The 14,300-nt window shown below is 33.6% G+C and overlaps 1 protein-coding gene across 3 annotated transcripts in view; it reads right to left on the reverse strand.

Annotated features, from left to right (window-relative positions):
- Positions 1-2,377: 2,377 nt before the first annotated feature.
- Positions 2,378-14,300, reverse strand: part of LOC123548712 (uncharacterized) — a 57,911-nt gene continuing 45,988 nt past the window's right edge. For all 3 annotated transcript variants that reach the window (XM_045336217.2, XM_053546095.1, XM_053546096.1), the window contains one exon: positions 2,378-13,953. In XM_045336217.2, coding sequence (XP_045192152.1) covers positions 13,510-13,953 — 444 coding nt within the window. In that variant the 3' untranslated portion in view covers positions 2,378-13,509. The remainder of the gene's footprint in view (positions 13,954-14,300) is intronic.

The raw sequence follows: 14,300 nt of genomic DNA on the forward strand, positions 1-14,300 counted from the left end.
AACTAGAAAGATAATCTTATTCAATATTTTTTAAAGAATTTACGACAAACAGCAAGATATAAGCTATTTTAAACATCTCTGTTGCCATGGTTTCTTTAAAATTTAAGAAAAATAGGGTACCATGTAAAGTGCTTGGTATTTTGCTAATAATATTACCCAAATATTTCATGTTGGTCATTAACAGAATGGCACTGAAGCCGTCGAAAACCCCTATTTTTATACATAGTTGTTTAACAAGAGCTGTCACAGGAGACAGCGCGCTCGACTATTTCGATGCTGGATAGTGAAACTGGGCACATCTGAGGAAACTAGCGCTGTCACTGGAGTGTTTAATGACTCCAATTGTGGATGAAGATATTGCACAATAGTCTGAGTCTATGTCAAAATATAAACTTAAAGTAATAAGAGAGGTAAAGATAAAATGTATCAAAACACTATTAAGTATATCCTAAGCAAAAAGGGCATATTCATTAAATATTGTGCCAGAGTTATGCAGCTTGTGTCATATATGTGGGTGATGATGTTGAACAATTATTTTAAGTTTGAATCATATCCATTCAGTATAACAGAGACAGAGTGAAGGTGCATCAAAACTTTAACCTAAAATCTAAGTAAAAATGGGGAATAATTAATGAAAAATGGTGCCAGAGTTATGCACCTTGCTTCAAATGGTGGTGGTGATGATGTTGAACAACTATTTTAAGTTTGAATCAAATCCACTCAGTAATAACAGAGACAGAGTGAAAGTGCATCAAAATTTAACCTAAAATTCTAAGTAAAGGAAAATAATTCATGAAAAATTGTGCCAGAGTTATGCACCTTGTGTCATATGATAAGGGTAATGATGTGAACAATTGTTTAAGTTTGAATCAGATCCATTCAGTAAAAACAGAGATAGAGTGAAAATGAATAAAACTTTAACCTGAAATTCTAAGTAAAAAGGGAATAATTCATGAAAAATTGTGCCAGAGTTATGCATCTTGTGTCATATGATGTGGGTGATGATGCTGAACAACTATTTTAGTTTGAATCAAATCCATTCAGTAATAACAGAGGTAGAGTGAAAGTGCACCAAAACTTTAACTGAAATTCTAAGTAAAAAGGGGAATAATTCTTGAAAAAATGGTGCCAGAGTTATGCATCTTGTGTCTAGATGTGGGTGTGATGCTGAACAACTATTTAAGTTTGAATCAAATCCATTCAGTAATAACAGAGATAGAGTGAAAGTGCATCAAACTTTAACCTGAAATCTAAGTGAAAAGGGAGGATAATTCATGAAATATTGGTGCCAGAGTTATGGCCTTATGTCAGATGATGTGGATGATGATGAGGAATAAGTATTTCAAGTTTGAATCAAATCCATCAAGTAATTACAGAGATAAGTTGAAAAAAAAGAAAGTGCACCAAAACTTTAACCAAGGTGGGGACGCGGAAAGACGCCGACGCCGACGCCGGGGTGAGTAGGATAGCTCTCCTTATACTTCGTATAGTCGAGCTAAAAATGAGAGAAAATGCGTTACCATGGAAACACGAGCCCCGCGACATATACATTTTAAGCTTGTATTAGAAAGATAACGTGCATACCAGTGAAATTATCAATTATGCAGACTTCTACGGATATCAATGAAACTAAAATACACTGAAAACTGTTATATATCCGTATTTTTCTTCTTCTTTCAATATGAAATACCTTTGGAGGGTCATGTTCTTCAAACCTGGATGAAAATTGAACTTGAAGGGACAGAGATAAACGAAATTGAGATTGTAGCAGTTTAAACTTCATATTACACGAAATACAATAACATGCTGCGGTTCAATTAATTTGAATTTACCCTTGTAACAAGGTAACCTACCTCCTTAAACAAGGTTGATGGTTTCCTCTCATGACAGAATTCTATATCCCAAACCTGATATCTAACCCACAATAAGAAGAGGAATGTTATCAAAGTCAGTAACAATTTAGCCAAGATGCATCTCAGAAGATTTACTCCTATAAATTTTTTTTAACAACTTCAATTTTCATTTTTATAAAAACAGTATGAACACATCACTTTAAATTGAACTTTATTTTCAGTTAAATATTCAGTGCATTACTTTTAAAACCTTAACATCAAGCAAGCCAGAGTGAATGCCTCAGAATAACTCAGACTGCTTTTTAAAAAAAATCCTCCGTTTTTCAAATGCTCTTCAAAAAAGAGACAATTGAAATAATTACATTTTTTATATGACCTAGTGAAAAAAATGGAAATATCTGTAATGAATTAACTTAGTATATAATAATGTGTAGAAAACATTGTAATAAATGTATTTAATATTTTTACAGAGAAAAATAGATCTATACAGGACGGACAGTTATTGAGTTATACAGACATACAAATAGTTTGGAAAGACTGTTTACTACTGATATATAATTTATTCACTCTTGTAATCACAACTCTTTAAAGGGACATGCCTCCAGTGTCCAGATATACATTACAATAACTAAAATCTAAAGACAGATATGCAAATTTGTACAATATTGGAAAGTCATAAAGTAATAAGTATAGTGTCTGATTTTATTAAACATCACATTTTTTACTATGTGACTGACACTACTGTGTAACTGACATTTTATAGCACATTCTACAAATGGTTTAAGTGTTCTTATGAATACAGATTACCTAGAACTTGAGAGAACACTGATTTTAATTTTCTTTTACATTTACAACTGAAAGTACTGTTGAACCTGCATACACTGCCATCTGTATTACGCAGCCACTTCTATTAAGGCACCAGTCAGTTGTCATTAAAAAATGACTTTTTCATTCTAATTTCAACTTGTCTTAAACTGCCAATTGAGTGGTTCCCTTGACTGGCTGCTTAAGACAGGTTTGACTGTACTATCTCACTATTTACAATATGGCAGTATGCCCCTTTAAATGGTCAGGTCATGAAATCTTATTTTTTGAACCTAAATATTCAAGTGTGGAAATGCAGGTAATGTCTAATATCTTATCTCAGTTTTTTAACAGAATTTACACGAAAACGAACGTTTCTGTTTGGTATTACAAAATATAAGTCTTACATAATACATATTTCATAAATTTCAACAACGTTAATGACCAGCTGTTTTAAATGTATCTTTGCTGATATTTTATAAAAATCAAAAGGAATTTTTGATACATGAACTACACAAACCCTTAAAGATACAATATTTACAACAGTATATATAAGCACCAAGTTCATTATCAAAACATGTACAACATTTTGCATTAACAATATGCAATAAACATTTCTCAAAGACTTTTTTTTTACAAAAATCTGTACAATATCAAAATAGAAAACAAAAACAACAGAAACACAAAACAGTTTCAAAAACAAAATAATTATCAAACTATATCCTCCGATATATATTGAGAGAGGCTGAACCATTTAGTTTATACAATATGAGGCTTCGTGCTCTTTAAAAATCAAAACTAGAATGTTGGACAAAATCCCTAGCGGCAAAATCTCCACTCACAATTTGCTGACGGCAAACAAAATATCCGATTTAACTTTGATTTTTAATTAAAACAACAACTATGCATACTTATGCTTTCATTGAAATATAACAGATACTGAACTTGAAAATCATACACTTTTTAACTGTGTACTCATGAATTAGAAATTGTTTTGGTAGATCTATCAGCCTCAGAATCAGAAAAATCAAGGGGGTGGTGGTGATTTTGTTCACTGAGACTTTGTTTTAATTCCCAGAAGTTAATTTACCTTTGAACTTAATAAAACAATTTACTTTCATTGCTGCATAATAAATTCATTAGTATACAATTAGGATTAATTCAGTGATCAAGAGATCTACTGTATACATATATAAAAGAAAGCGATAGCAATGCATACAATCACATAAATAATTGAATAAACATTATGTTGTTATTCACCACTCCAACATGACCTATTTGTTTTCCTATCAAATATAGAAGGCTGAAAATTGTGTGTTTTTTTGCAAGAATTCATTTTTCTGACGTTACAATTATTACGTCATGGCACTAGACAGCATTACGGCGCGCTGGAAAAAGAGATCAACAGAAATTGGGCAAATATTTGATAGATATTGGCAAGGACATACATAATAATCCTTGATAACGTGTTAGAATCAGAATAATATATCTCAAACAGTGATTTGCGCTGAAATAAAATCATTATTTGTCATTTAGATGCGTATTATTATATGACATGGACTGCGCCTACGTGATATAAATTCTTCGCATCTAAACTCCGAACAATGATTTTATTCAATGACAAATCACTGGTTGGATATTCATTTCTTAATGAGAGTACTGTGATACAATGGTTTATACAAACATCACTAGCCAAGAAACTGTCATAAGGCAATGAACCTGTAGATAAACCGCAATTTATGTTTGAATATGAATTCTCTATAAATGCAAAATAACTGACGAATGTCATCACAGCTACCCTACATTAACTTCACCAAGTTGACATATGCACAACATACTGTAGATTTAACGAGGGTAATTCAGGTGAAAGAAGAAAGAACAAAAGCCTTCTTATTAGTAAAGAATGCTTACTTTTCACATGTTCACGCTTGATGTATTTTCTAAAAACTGTTTTCTCTTAAATCCTATGTTGGAGACCAAGAAGGGAGAGATGATTTTCTTTTCATAAGTGTTTAACATGGGGTATATGTTGTTTTCTTTTCAGTTATTACGCTTTAATTACTTCCATCAGTTGTTTGTTAATTAATCCTGCCTGGAAGTCTATACAGAACAGGTGTAGTGTAAGGCACTTTTTTATCAACCCTGCAGCAAAACTTGACAGACTTGTTAAAGGAACTTCTTCAAAGATAATGCATAAATATTTAACCACTTTTAAGTATTACACTTTATCTTAACACTAAGTAGGAAAACCAATTTCAAAGGTAATAAAACTGATTTGGAGACCACTCTCAAATTTCCAGCATCTGACTGGTTGCTACTGAGCAATAATTTCAAACTGACCAACGACAAGTCTTCATTCTAAGACTGGTCTCCTAACTCCATTTCATAACCTTGGGTCCTGGACAATATATAATATTAAGTATTTTATCTGTGTTTGAAAATAACAGTTACAACAATGGAATAGCACTTTTCAAGAAAAGCTGACAAAAAATACAGTCAAAGCATTAATATTCATAGCCATCATAGGGGACCAATTTTCATGGATTATGTTATTGCATCAATGTATCATATTAAATTCCAAAGAACAAAAATGAAATTCCCATGCATTTGCTCTTCTCAAGTTGAAATCCATGGATTAATTTTTCAACCAAAATACCTATTCTGGCAACAATCACAAAATTCAATGCAAAATTAAATAATTTCATATTAAAGTCACTACGTGCCACTTGTGTTAACAATTCCCAAGAGTTCCTACATTTAGAAGCATCAAATAACCTCTCTAAATGCAGGTTTAGAAGATTTGAGAATAAAGTTGCTTTATTCAATATAAATACAAGCACTACAGCTCTTAAACACCACTTAACTTTTACAACATTACAGCTGCATTTTTCAAGTGTTGATTTTCACAGCTTCTTAATTCTAGTAATTACATAACTTCAAATATCTAATTCTGTTAAGAAATGCTGATAAGCTTTGCTATGTAAATAACTCAGACTGTTATAACATTGTTGAAATTTTACAATATCTAATATAGGAGGAAAGCATTGTCACACTGAACAGCAAAAAAAAAAAGAACTATTGAACTATTTGCCTATTTTAGAGCAACAGTAAGAAAGAGAATTGATTGGTGTCTTTACCTAATGTTTCATGTATGTGTAGTTTTAAAGTTAACTTTTCAGTTAACCTACTCTGTGTTCCTAGATCCATTATTTGTGTCTTCTGACAAAATTGTCATGGAAACCATTTTGCCAAGAGGTGAGCACCAGACCACCAGACTGGTAGGCTTTTTCTCTCCTTAATGATCTAAATTCAGGCAAATTGGCATGTTAAAAATATGTTATGTTTTTGGTTGGCTTTTAAGTCACACAAACATAATTAAGATGAAATGGCCACTATCCATATTTCAAAGCTGGAGCTAGCTGGATTTTACCATCATTTTGTCAACTGTTCTTTGTCCACAGACTCAGACATTGTCTATTTTTGTTAATCAAATACAGTCAAACCTGTGTTAAAGACCACCTCTGTACAGAGACCATCTGGCTCTAAAGACCACATGTTTTGTTTCCCATTTTAACATTTACAATGTATTTTAACCTGTGAATAAAGACCACCTCCCAATAAAGACCACTATAAATGGTTTTCACTGTTCAGGAGTAAGTAAATTATTACCATTTTTTAATTGTCGTAAAGCTGACTAGTGTTCATACCAAGACATAATTTTAATCTTTGCTTATGACAAGAAAGATTGACTTAAGGTACAAATTGTTAAGTCAATGTACTGAAAATGGAAAGTCTGAAAATATCTGAAGAGCGGAAGTCTTGTCCATGGAATTAACCAGTACTACCAGAATGAATGGCATCCTGTCAATCAATATGCTACAATCAACTGTAATTAACATGCCAAATACAGACACAGTTACCTAATTCTGCACCACCGAAATAGCCTGTTAAAGACGAGAGCCAAAATGGTGTAATAAAGGGTGTAACTAACAGGAAAATAACTTATACTTATACATTAAATAACTTGGTAAACAGATGAGCTGTTTTTTATGGTGCAACAACATCACTAGACTTGTTACTATATGCCTCATCATGTTACAAATTTTGAGAAATAACTTTCAATGTCTATAATGAGCTCAAAATATAATATGTTTTAGGGACATTTACTTATGTCTCATTAAAAAGCAATTACCATTATCACCTTTGAGAAAATAGAACAAAGTCTACTAGAAAAACCAGTTTGTCCTTTGACTCTAGTGGGTAATTAATTATACTTCTATTGAACTATTCAGATTGATTATCATGAACATTTGCAATACTGAATTGATTAGAAAAGTCAGAAGGCAATCTAATCTGCTCTATCCATACTGGCACGGGGGACTTTCTATGTATTCCAGGAAGATGATGAAAGTGACAAATCAATAAGTGTCAAATGCATCTTGCTTTGCTGCTTAATTGTACTGTCAGGGTATGACTAAATCCCTAGTTGATGAAGGTGGCAACTGCAGCATGTTTTCTTGTTGCTTTATAGTGTTGCGAGTTAAAAATTGCTTTTTCAAGAACCTTATAAAGTATCAGTAAGGTACTTCACATATATATTGGCCGTTCCATGAGAAAACCTGTATTAGTGACATGATATAATTATTGCATAATAGTTTAAATTACTGAAGCTCATATGCGCCATCCTGTGATGACACAAAAATACATGGATAAGTTATTTTTCAAAAAATCATTTCAAACTGTTTCTGAAATATTCAAATGCATGATGTTTAGTTAGTGATACACATAATTTGCCCCATAAATGACATGAAAAATACATGCAATGCTCAACAATGTCATACGGCTTTCATGATTCGGTGATTGGCTTAACAGCATTGTAAGTTTTAACCTTTACCCTGCTGAATTTCTGAAATGGACTGGTCCATCATTCAATTTGGGCAATACCACTTATTATTCAAAGGGGTGTTCACTGAATTTACTGACTGAATATCAAACAGTACATGGTCTGCACTGGCAGAATCGCTTGCCGCCAGCAGGCTTAAGGTTAAAGTAGTGAAAATATTTTCTTAACAGTTTCAGATTTAAAAGGTAAAAGAATGTTCTTCATGAATATTTTGTTATCTCAATTTTGATTTTTTTTGTAACTAATACAGGTTTTGTCATGGAATGGCCCAAATATATTTGAAAATGATGTATTTTTTATTAACTAAGTAGCTAAGGGCAACTAAATATGGTTTGTTCGAGCTCAGTCATACAAACATAATTAAGGTCAAATGGCAACTTTCCAGCTTTGAATGGTAGAGGGAAACCCGGTTGTCCGATATGAGCATTACTTTAGGCACTGGACATGAATACCTGAGCAGGGCTTGAACCCACAGATGTAAGTGGCAAGTGATTCTAAATCAATGAACTTAACCATGCGGCTGTGGAGGCCCCTATTTACCACCATATCATTGAAAAGGAAGTACCAGTTACTTTAGATAATTCCAAATTATGTGTAAAGTCCTTTGACTATCAAACGTGTAAAACTACTGCAAGCTTTAATTAAAATGTTGTTACTGGCAACTGTGTCTGTCCAATCATTTTAATTTATAATTTTGAACTAATTGTTACTTCAAAGAGAATATGAGACACAGTAACACTACAATTACAGAATTCACGTGGGTTTTTACATCATCATTATAATTAACTGTACACTCCATCAGATTACATAGTAAAAACTCTCCTGGGCGCAATATTTCTAGAAACATTCTTATTACAGATATTGATTAATCAGAATTTTTGCAAATTTTAGTGTTTTAACCAAGTTCACAAACACAGCTCACATTCTCTGTGACAATCTGTTATTGAAATTGTAAAACAGAGCTAGATTACATTGAAATCATTATTATTTTCGAGGACAAATTTTTTCTGGAATTTATGGTTTCTGTCAATCCAGAAAATTAAATCCAATGAACAAATAAAAGTCCTATTCATTTTATATCAAAGATAGGAACTATAACATTAATATTCCCATGAAATGGCTGATTTTAGCCAAAATCACAAAATTTCATGTCCACAAAATTAAACAATTTCACAGTTTCAAGGATGTATGAGAAAAACAAAAATCACGAGGCATCTTGTATAGTATAGCATGTTGCAGTAAACTATTTCAATTTAACATAGGGTTAAAGCTCTAAATAGCAATGAATAACAAAAACAAAAATATGAGAAAAACAGTTAAATGTTAGTACACAGATGAATAAAATTCATATATTGCACATTAATCCCTTAAATATAGTTTTACTAAATATTGAAAATTGATCACTTCATGACAGCTTTTCTAGTTGCAGGTAATTCAGATACTTTGAAATCGTTAACCCTTGCCCTGCTAAATTTCAACAATGAACTTGCAATCTTTCAATTTGGACTGTACCAGTAACTGTTAAAAGAGGTGCTTACCAAAAAGATACAGACTGAATGGCGAACAGTGCAGATCCTGATCAGATTGCATGGATTTGCAGGCTGATCAAGATCTACAATGGTCGAAAAGGCATATTCATGTTCAGCAAAGGGATAATATATATATCTGGGACTAATTTCCGCAGTTTGTGGTTCTGACAATAAATCTTCAGAATTAAATTCTACCAAATGCATGAAAACCCCATTCATTTTATTCCCCCCCCCCACCACAACCCCCCAAAAAACATACATTTTGATATTTTGATAAAAACACCAAAGAAAGTAAATGATTTTGCACGTTAAAGAAGTTGGCAAATAAAATAATTTCTTGTCCTAATATATCTGTTTGTCCTGTAATAATATTTTCCTACTGATGTTCCATTGAAAGGCATATAATTTGCATAGTAAACTGGGCACTACTCTATATGATTCCATTTTCACTGATATTGTGCAAGGAGATTAACTTATACTCACAAAATGATTTTCCAATATCAGAAGATTTAACTGCAAATTTAAAACAGTTGTAACTTGAATTAATCAATGTTATTTTCAAAATCATTTCAAGATATAAAGTACAAAATCTTTATATTATGAATACTGCTGCTGTCCAGGAAATCCTCCCAAAATAATGACACAAAAAGTTCTGGCGTACAGTAATATCAAACAAAAACGCTATATTTCACAGACTGTAATAAATAGGCTTGTAATGTAAACAATTTCTTTGAGTAAGTACTAAGATGTAAGATGTAAACCTTAGACCACCAAAACTCCCTTCAAATGTAAGTCCTGTAATATCTTTTATATATATATATAATCTAAACATGGAAAGGTTTTGTCCACCATATATGTACACTGAGATCAAATACCCTACTACTACATAACATTTCACTCTGAAAGAACATTTGAGCCGCACCATGAGAAAACAAACATATTGCGTTTGCGACCAGCATGGATCCAGACCAGCCTGTGCAGTCTAGTCAGGATCCATGCTGTTCACTAATGGTTTTTCTATTTGCAATAGGCTTTGAAAGTGAACAGCATGGATTCTGATCAGACTGCTCTGATGTGCAGGCTGGTTTAGATCCATGCTAGTCGTAAATGCACTATGTTGGTTTTCTCATGGCACAGCTCATATCAGGATTAAGGTAGTGGACCTGCAATCACAACTGGCCTTTTCTGCGAGATTACACACTGTCTGTATGTAATTCTGTCTACGATCTCTGCTTGTTATGAAAAACAATTTGCTGTTATGGTGAAGGATGCTGATAAAACATACAAGAATATGTTATCATATGGAAATTGTCCACAGTTATAGTCGGAAATCGACAGTTGGGTGAAAGATGTAGATGTGTTTGCAGATCTAATATCATAAGAAACAAACAAAATAAACAAGAGGACCATGATGGTCCTGAATCGCTCACCTCTTCCCACATGACCAAGTTTTGAGTATGACATCGTTTTTTCTACTATTTGACATAGTGACCTAGTTTTTGATCTCATGTGACCCAGTTTTGAACTTGACCTAGATATTATCAAGATAAAAATTCTGTCCAATTTTCATGAAGATCCATTGAAAAATATGGTCTCTAGAGAGGTCACAAGGTTTTTCTATTATTTGACCTATTGACCTAGTTTTCGAAGGTACGTGACCCTGTTTTGAAATTTACCTAGATATCATCAAGGTGAACATTCTCACTAATTTTCATGAAGATCTCATGAAAAATATGGCCTCTAGAGAGGTCACAAGGTTTTTCTATTTTTAGACCTACTGGCCTAGTTTTTGACCGCACGTGACCCAGTTTCAAAACTGACCTAGATATCATCAAGGTGAACATTCAGTTCAATTTTCATGAAGATACACTGAAAAATATGGCCTCTAGAAAGGTCAAAAGATTTTTCTAATTTTAGACCTACTGACCTAGTTTTTGACCGCAGTTGATCCAGTTTCAAACCTGACCTAGATTTCATCAAGATGAACATTCAGACCAACTTTCATACAGATCCCATGAAAAGTATGGCCTCTAGAGAGGTCACAAGTTTTTTTTTATTATTTGACCTACTGACCTAGTTTTTTAAGGCACGTGACCCAGTTTCTAAACTGATCTAGATATCATCAAGGTGAACATTCTGACCAATTTTCATGAAGATCCATTCAAGGGTATGGCCTCTAGAGAGGTCACAAGGTTTTTCTATTTCAAGACCTACTGACCTAGTTTTTGATCGCAGTTGAACCAGTTTCAAACTTGACCTATATATCATCAAGATAAACATTCAGACCAACTTTCATACAGATCCCATGAATAATATGGCCTCTAGAGAGGTCACAACATTTTTTCATTATTTGACCTACTGACCTACTTTTTGAAGGCACGTGACCCACTTTCGAACCTGATCTAGACATCATCAAGATGAACATTCTGACCAAATTTTATGGAGATCCATTCACAAGTCTGTCCTCTAGAGAGGTCACAAGGTTTTTCTATTTTTAGACCTACTGACCTAGTTTTTGACCGCACATGACCCTGTTTCGAACTTGACCTAGATATCATCAAGATGAACATTCTGACCAAATTTCATACAGATGCCATGAAAAATATGGCCTTTAGAGAGGTCACAAGGTTTTTCTATTATTTGACCTACTGACCTAGTTTTAGATGGCACATGACCCACTTTCGAACCTGACCTAGATATCATCTAGGTGAACATTCAGACCAACTTTCATGAAGATCTCATGAAAAATATGGTCTCTAGAGAGGTCACAAGGTTTTTCTATTATTTGACCTACTGACCTAGTTTTTGAAGGCACGTGACCCAATTTCGAACTTGTCCTAGATATCATCAAGGTGAACATTCTGATCAATTTTCATGAAGATCTCATGAAATATATGGCCTCTAGAGAGGTCACAAGGTTTTTCTATTTTTAGACCTACTGACCTAGTTTTTGATTGCACGTGACCCAGTTTCGAACTTGACCTAGATATCATCAAGATGAACACTCAGACCAACTTTCATACAGATTCCATGAAAAATATGGCCTTTATAGAGGTCACAAGGTTTTTCTATTATTTGACCTACTGACCTAGTTTTTGACGGCACGTGACCCAGTTTCGAACTTGATCTAGATATCATCAAGGTGAACGTTCTGACCACTTTTCATGAAGATCTTGTGAAAGATATGGCCTCTAGAGAGGTCACAAGGTTTTTCTATTTTTAGACCTACTGGCCTAGTTTTTGACCGCACGTGACCCACTTTCGAAGCTGACCTAGATATCATCAAGGTGAACATTCTGACCAATTTTCATCAAGATCTCATGAAATATATGGCCTCTAGAGAGGTCACAAGGTTTTTCTATTTTTAGACCTACTGACCTAGTTTTTGACCGCACCTGACCCAGTTTCGAACTTGACCTAGATATCATCAAGATGAACATTCTGACCATCTTTCACAAAGATCTGACAAAAAATGTGACCTCTAGAGTGGTCACAAGCAAAAGTTTTCGGGACGCACGCACTGACGCACGGACGGACGACGGACACCGCGTGATCACAAAAGCTCACCTTGTCACTTTGTGACAGGTGAGCTAAAAATAAATTCATGCAAAAACTGCTTAAAGTTTCAATATCAAAAAGATTACTGATAAATTAGAATAGTATATATATATAAATCGATCTAGACCTATTGTGTTTACTACACAGTTTGCAGTATACAATCAAACCTGTATATAAAGACCATTCTGTGAGTGATGTGAAGAGACCTTTATTTGTTGGTGGTCCTCACGGATACTTTCAAGCTTGTGTCAGTGTTTAAAATATTTAAATTTCTTTGGATTAATCTGCATTATGTTTAAATGGGAAATGGAACTATTGGTCTTTAACGGCTAGTGGTCTTTGTTCACAGGTGGTCTTAAGTACAGGTTTGATTATATAACATGCAAAGCTGAATAATTACACTGACTTATTGTACAAACAAGACAGAATTTTAACCTGAATATACAGACTGACTAAATAAATGCTTAAATCTCATCCTCTAGTGACATACTTAACACTAGTATGGTAATCCATTTCAGTCCTTGAATTGGAATTGTTAACTTTCAATGACAATTGCGCTATTCCATTACCACTTCTGGGCTGGAGTATTTCTAATCACAGGATAAATATCTAATGCCATATGATCATGGGGCAGAATAAAAAGCCCCACTACATCGTTACATAACACAGACACAGTTTACACAATACAGATGTGTTGAAGCACAATTTTACTGAACTTTATATTGCAACAAACACAAAAGTTTTGAATACACTTCTGCAAAAATAACTGCATGAATCCGATTTACAGTTTTGTGACAGACAAATAGTTTGATATATATTTTGTGAAAGTACTTGTAGTGAAATAAAACATCATTAGTTTACGCTACGTGACAATGTCAGAATCTGTTCCTTGTTCCTGAACTGCACATTCATTTTCATTTGGAAGCGGCGTTAATGGGGGTGGCGGAGTCTGCGGATAAATAAGTGGAGATTGTGGGTACGGGGGTGGAGACCGTGGAGTTTTTGGTGATTCACTAGCTCGCAAACTATTATTCCCACTAGTTTTACTGAACTGTCGACTAAATCTGAATATATTTCTAGTTTTTGAATATTTCCGTTTCCACGATGAATCAGAACTGTCTCTCGAAGATTCTGGTGCTGCATCCTGAATCTGGTCCAGCGAGACACTACGCCTGATAAGATCAGATTGTGAATGTTGTTTTGATGAGATAGATTCCTCACTTTGAGCAAGAATGATTAATGCTGAAGCATAATTTGGAGGCGGAGTCATCGGACTGCGTGGCTCATCCAATGACAACTGCCGTAACTGAAAACATAAAAACATCATACCTTTTAGAACTGATACCTTATGACACTAACAAAGAAACATTTAAAATTCACCAGAGTTAATATCTAAAACACATTCTAGACTGACAAAGGTGGAGGTAGTTTGTCTCACATCACATGCATTACAGAAAAGTCAATGTAACAACCCTTTTCAGATGAAACTTTCTATGCTCATTTAAAAAAAAAAAAGATTTTCTGTATTTTAGAAACGATGCATAATACAATAAAGTATTAACAAAAATCACCTTGTCTGTTAACTACACATACATTGTAAATAAGACTGGACATTTAAAAATATTTAAAAGAGATTTTAGAAGAAGTTTCCAT

The sequence above is a fragment of the Mercenaria mercenaria genome, chromosome 6 (genome assembly GCF_021730395.1).
Source record: "Mercenaria mercenaria strain notata chromosome 6, MADL_Memer_1, whole genome shotgun sequence".
Taxonomy (NCBI): Eukaryota; Metazoa; Mollusca; class Bivalvia; order Venerida; family Veneridae; genus Mercenaria; species Mercenaria mercenaria.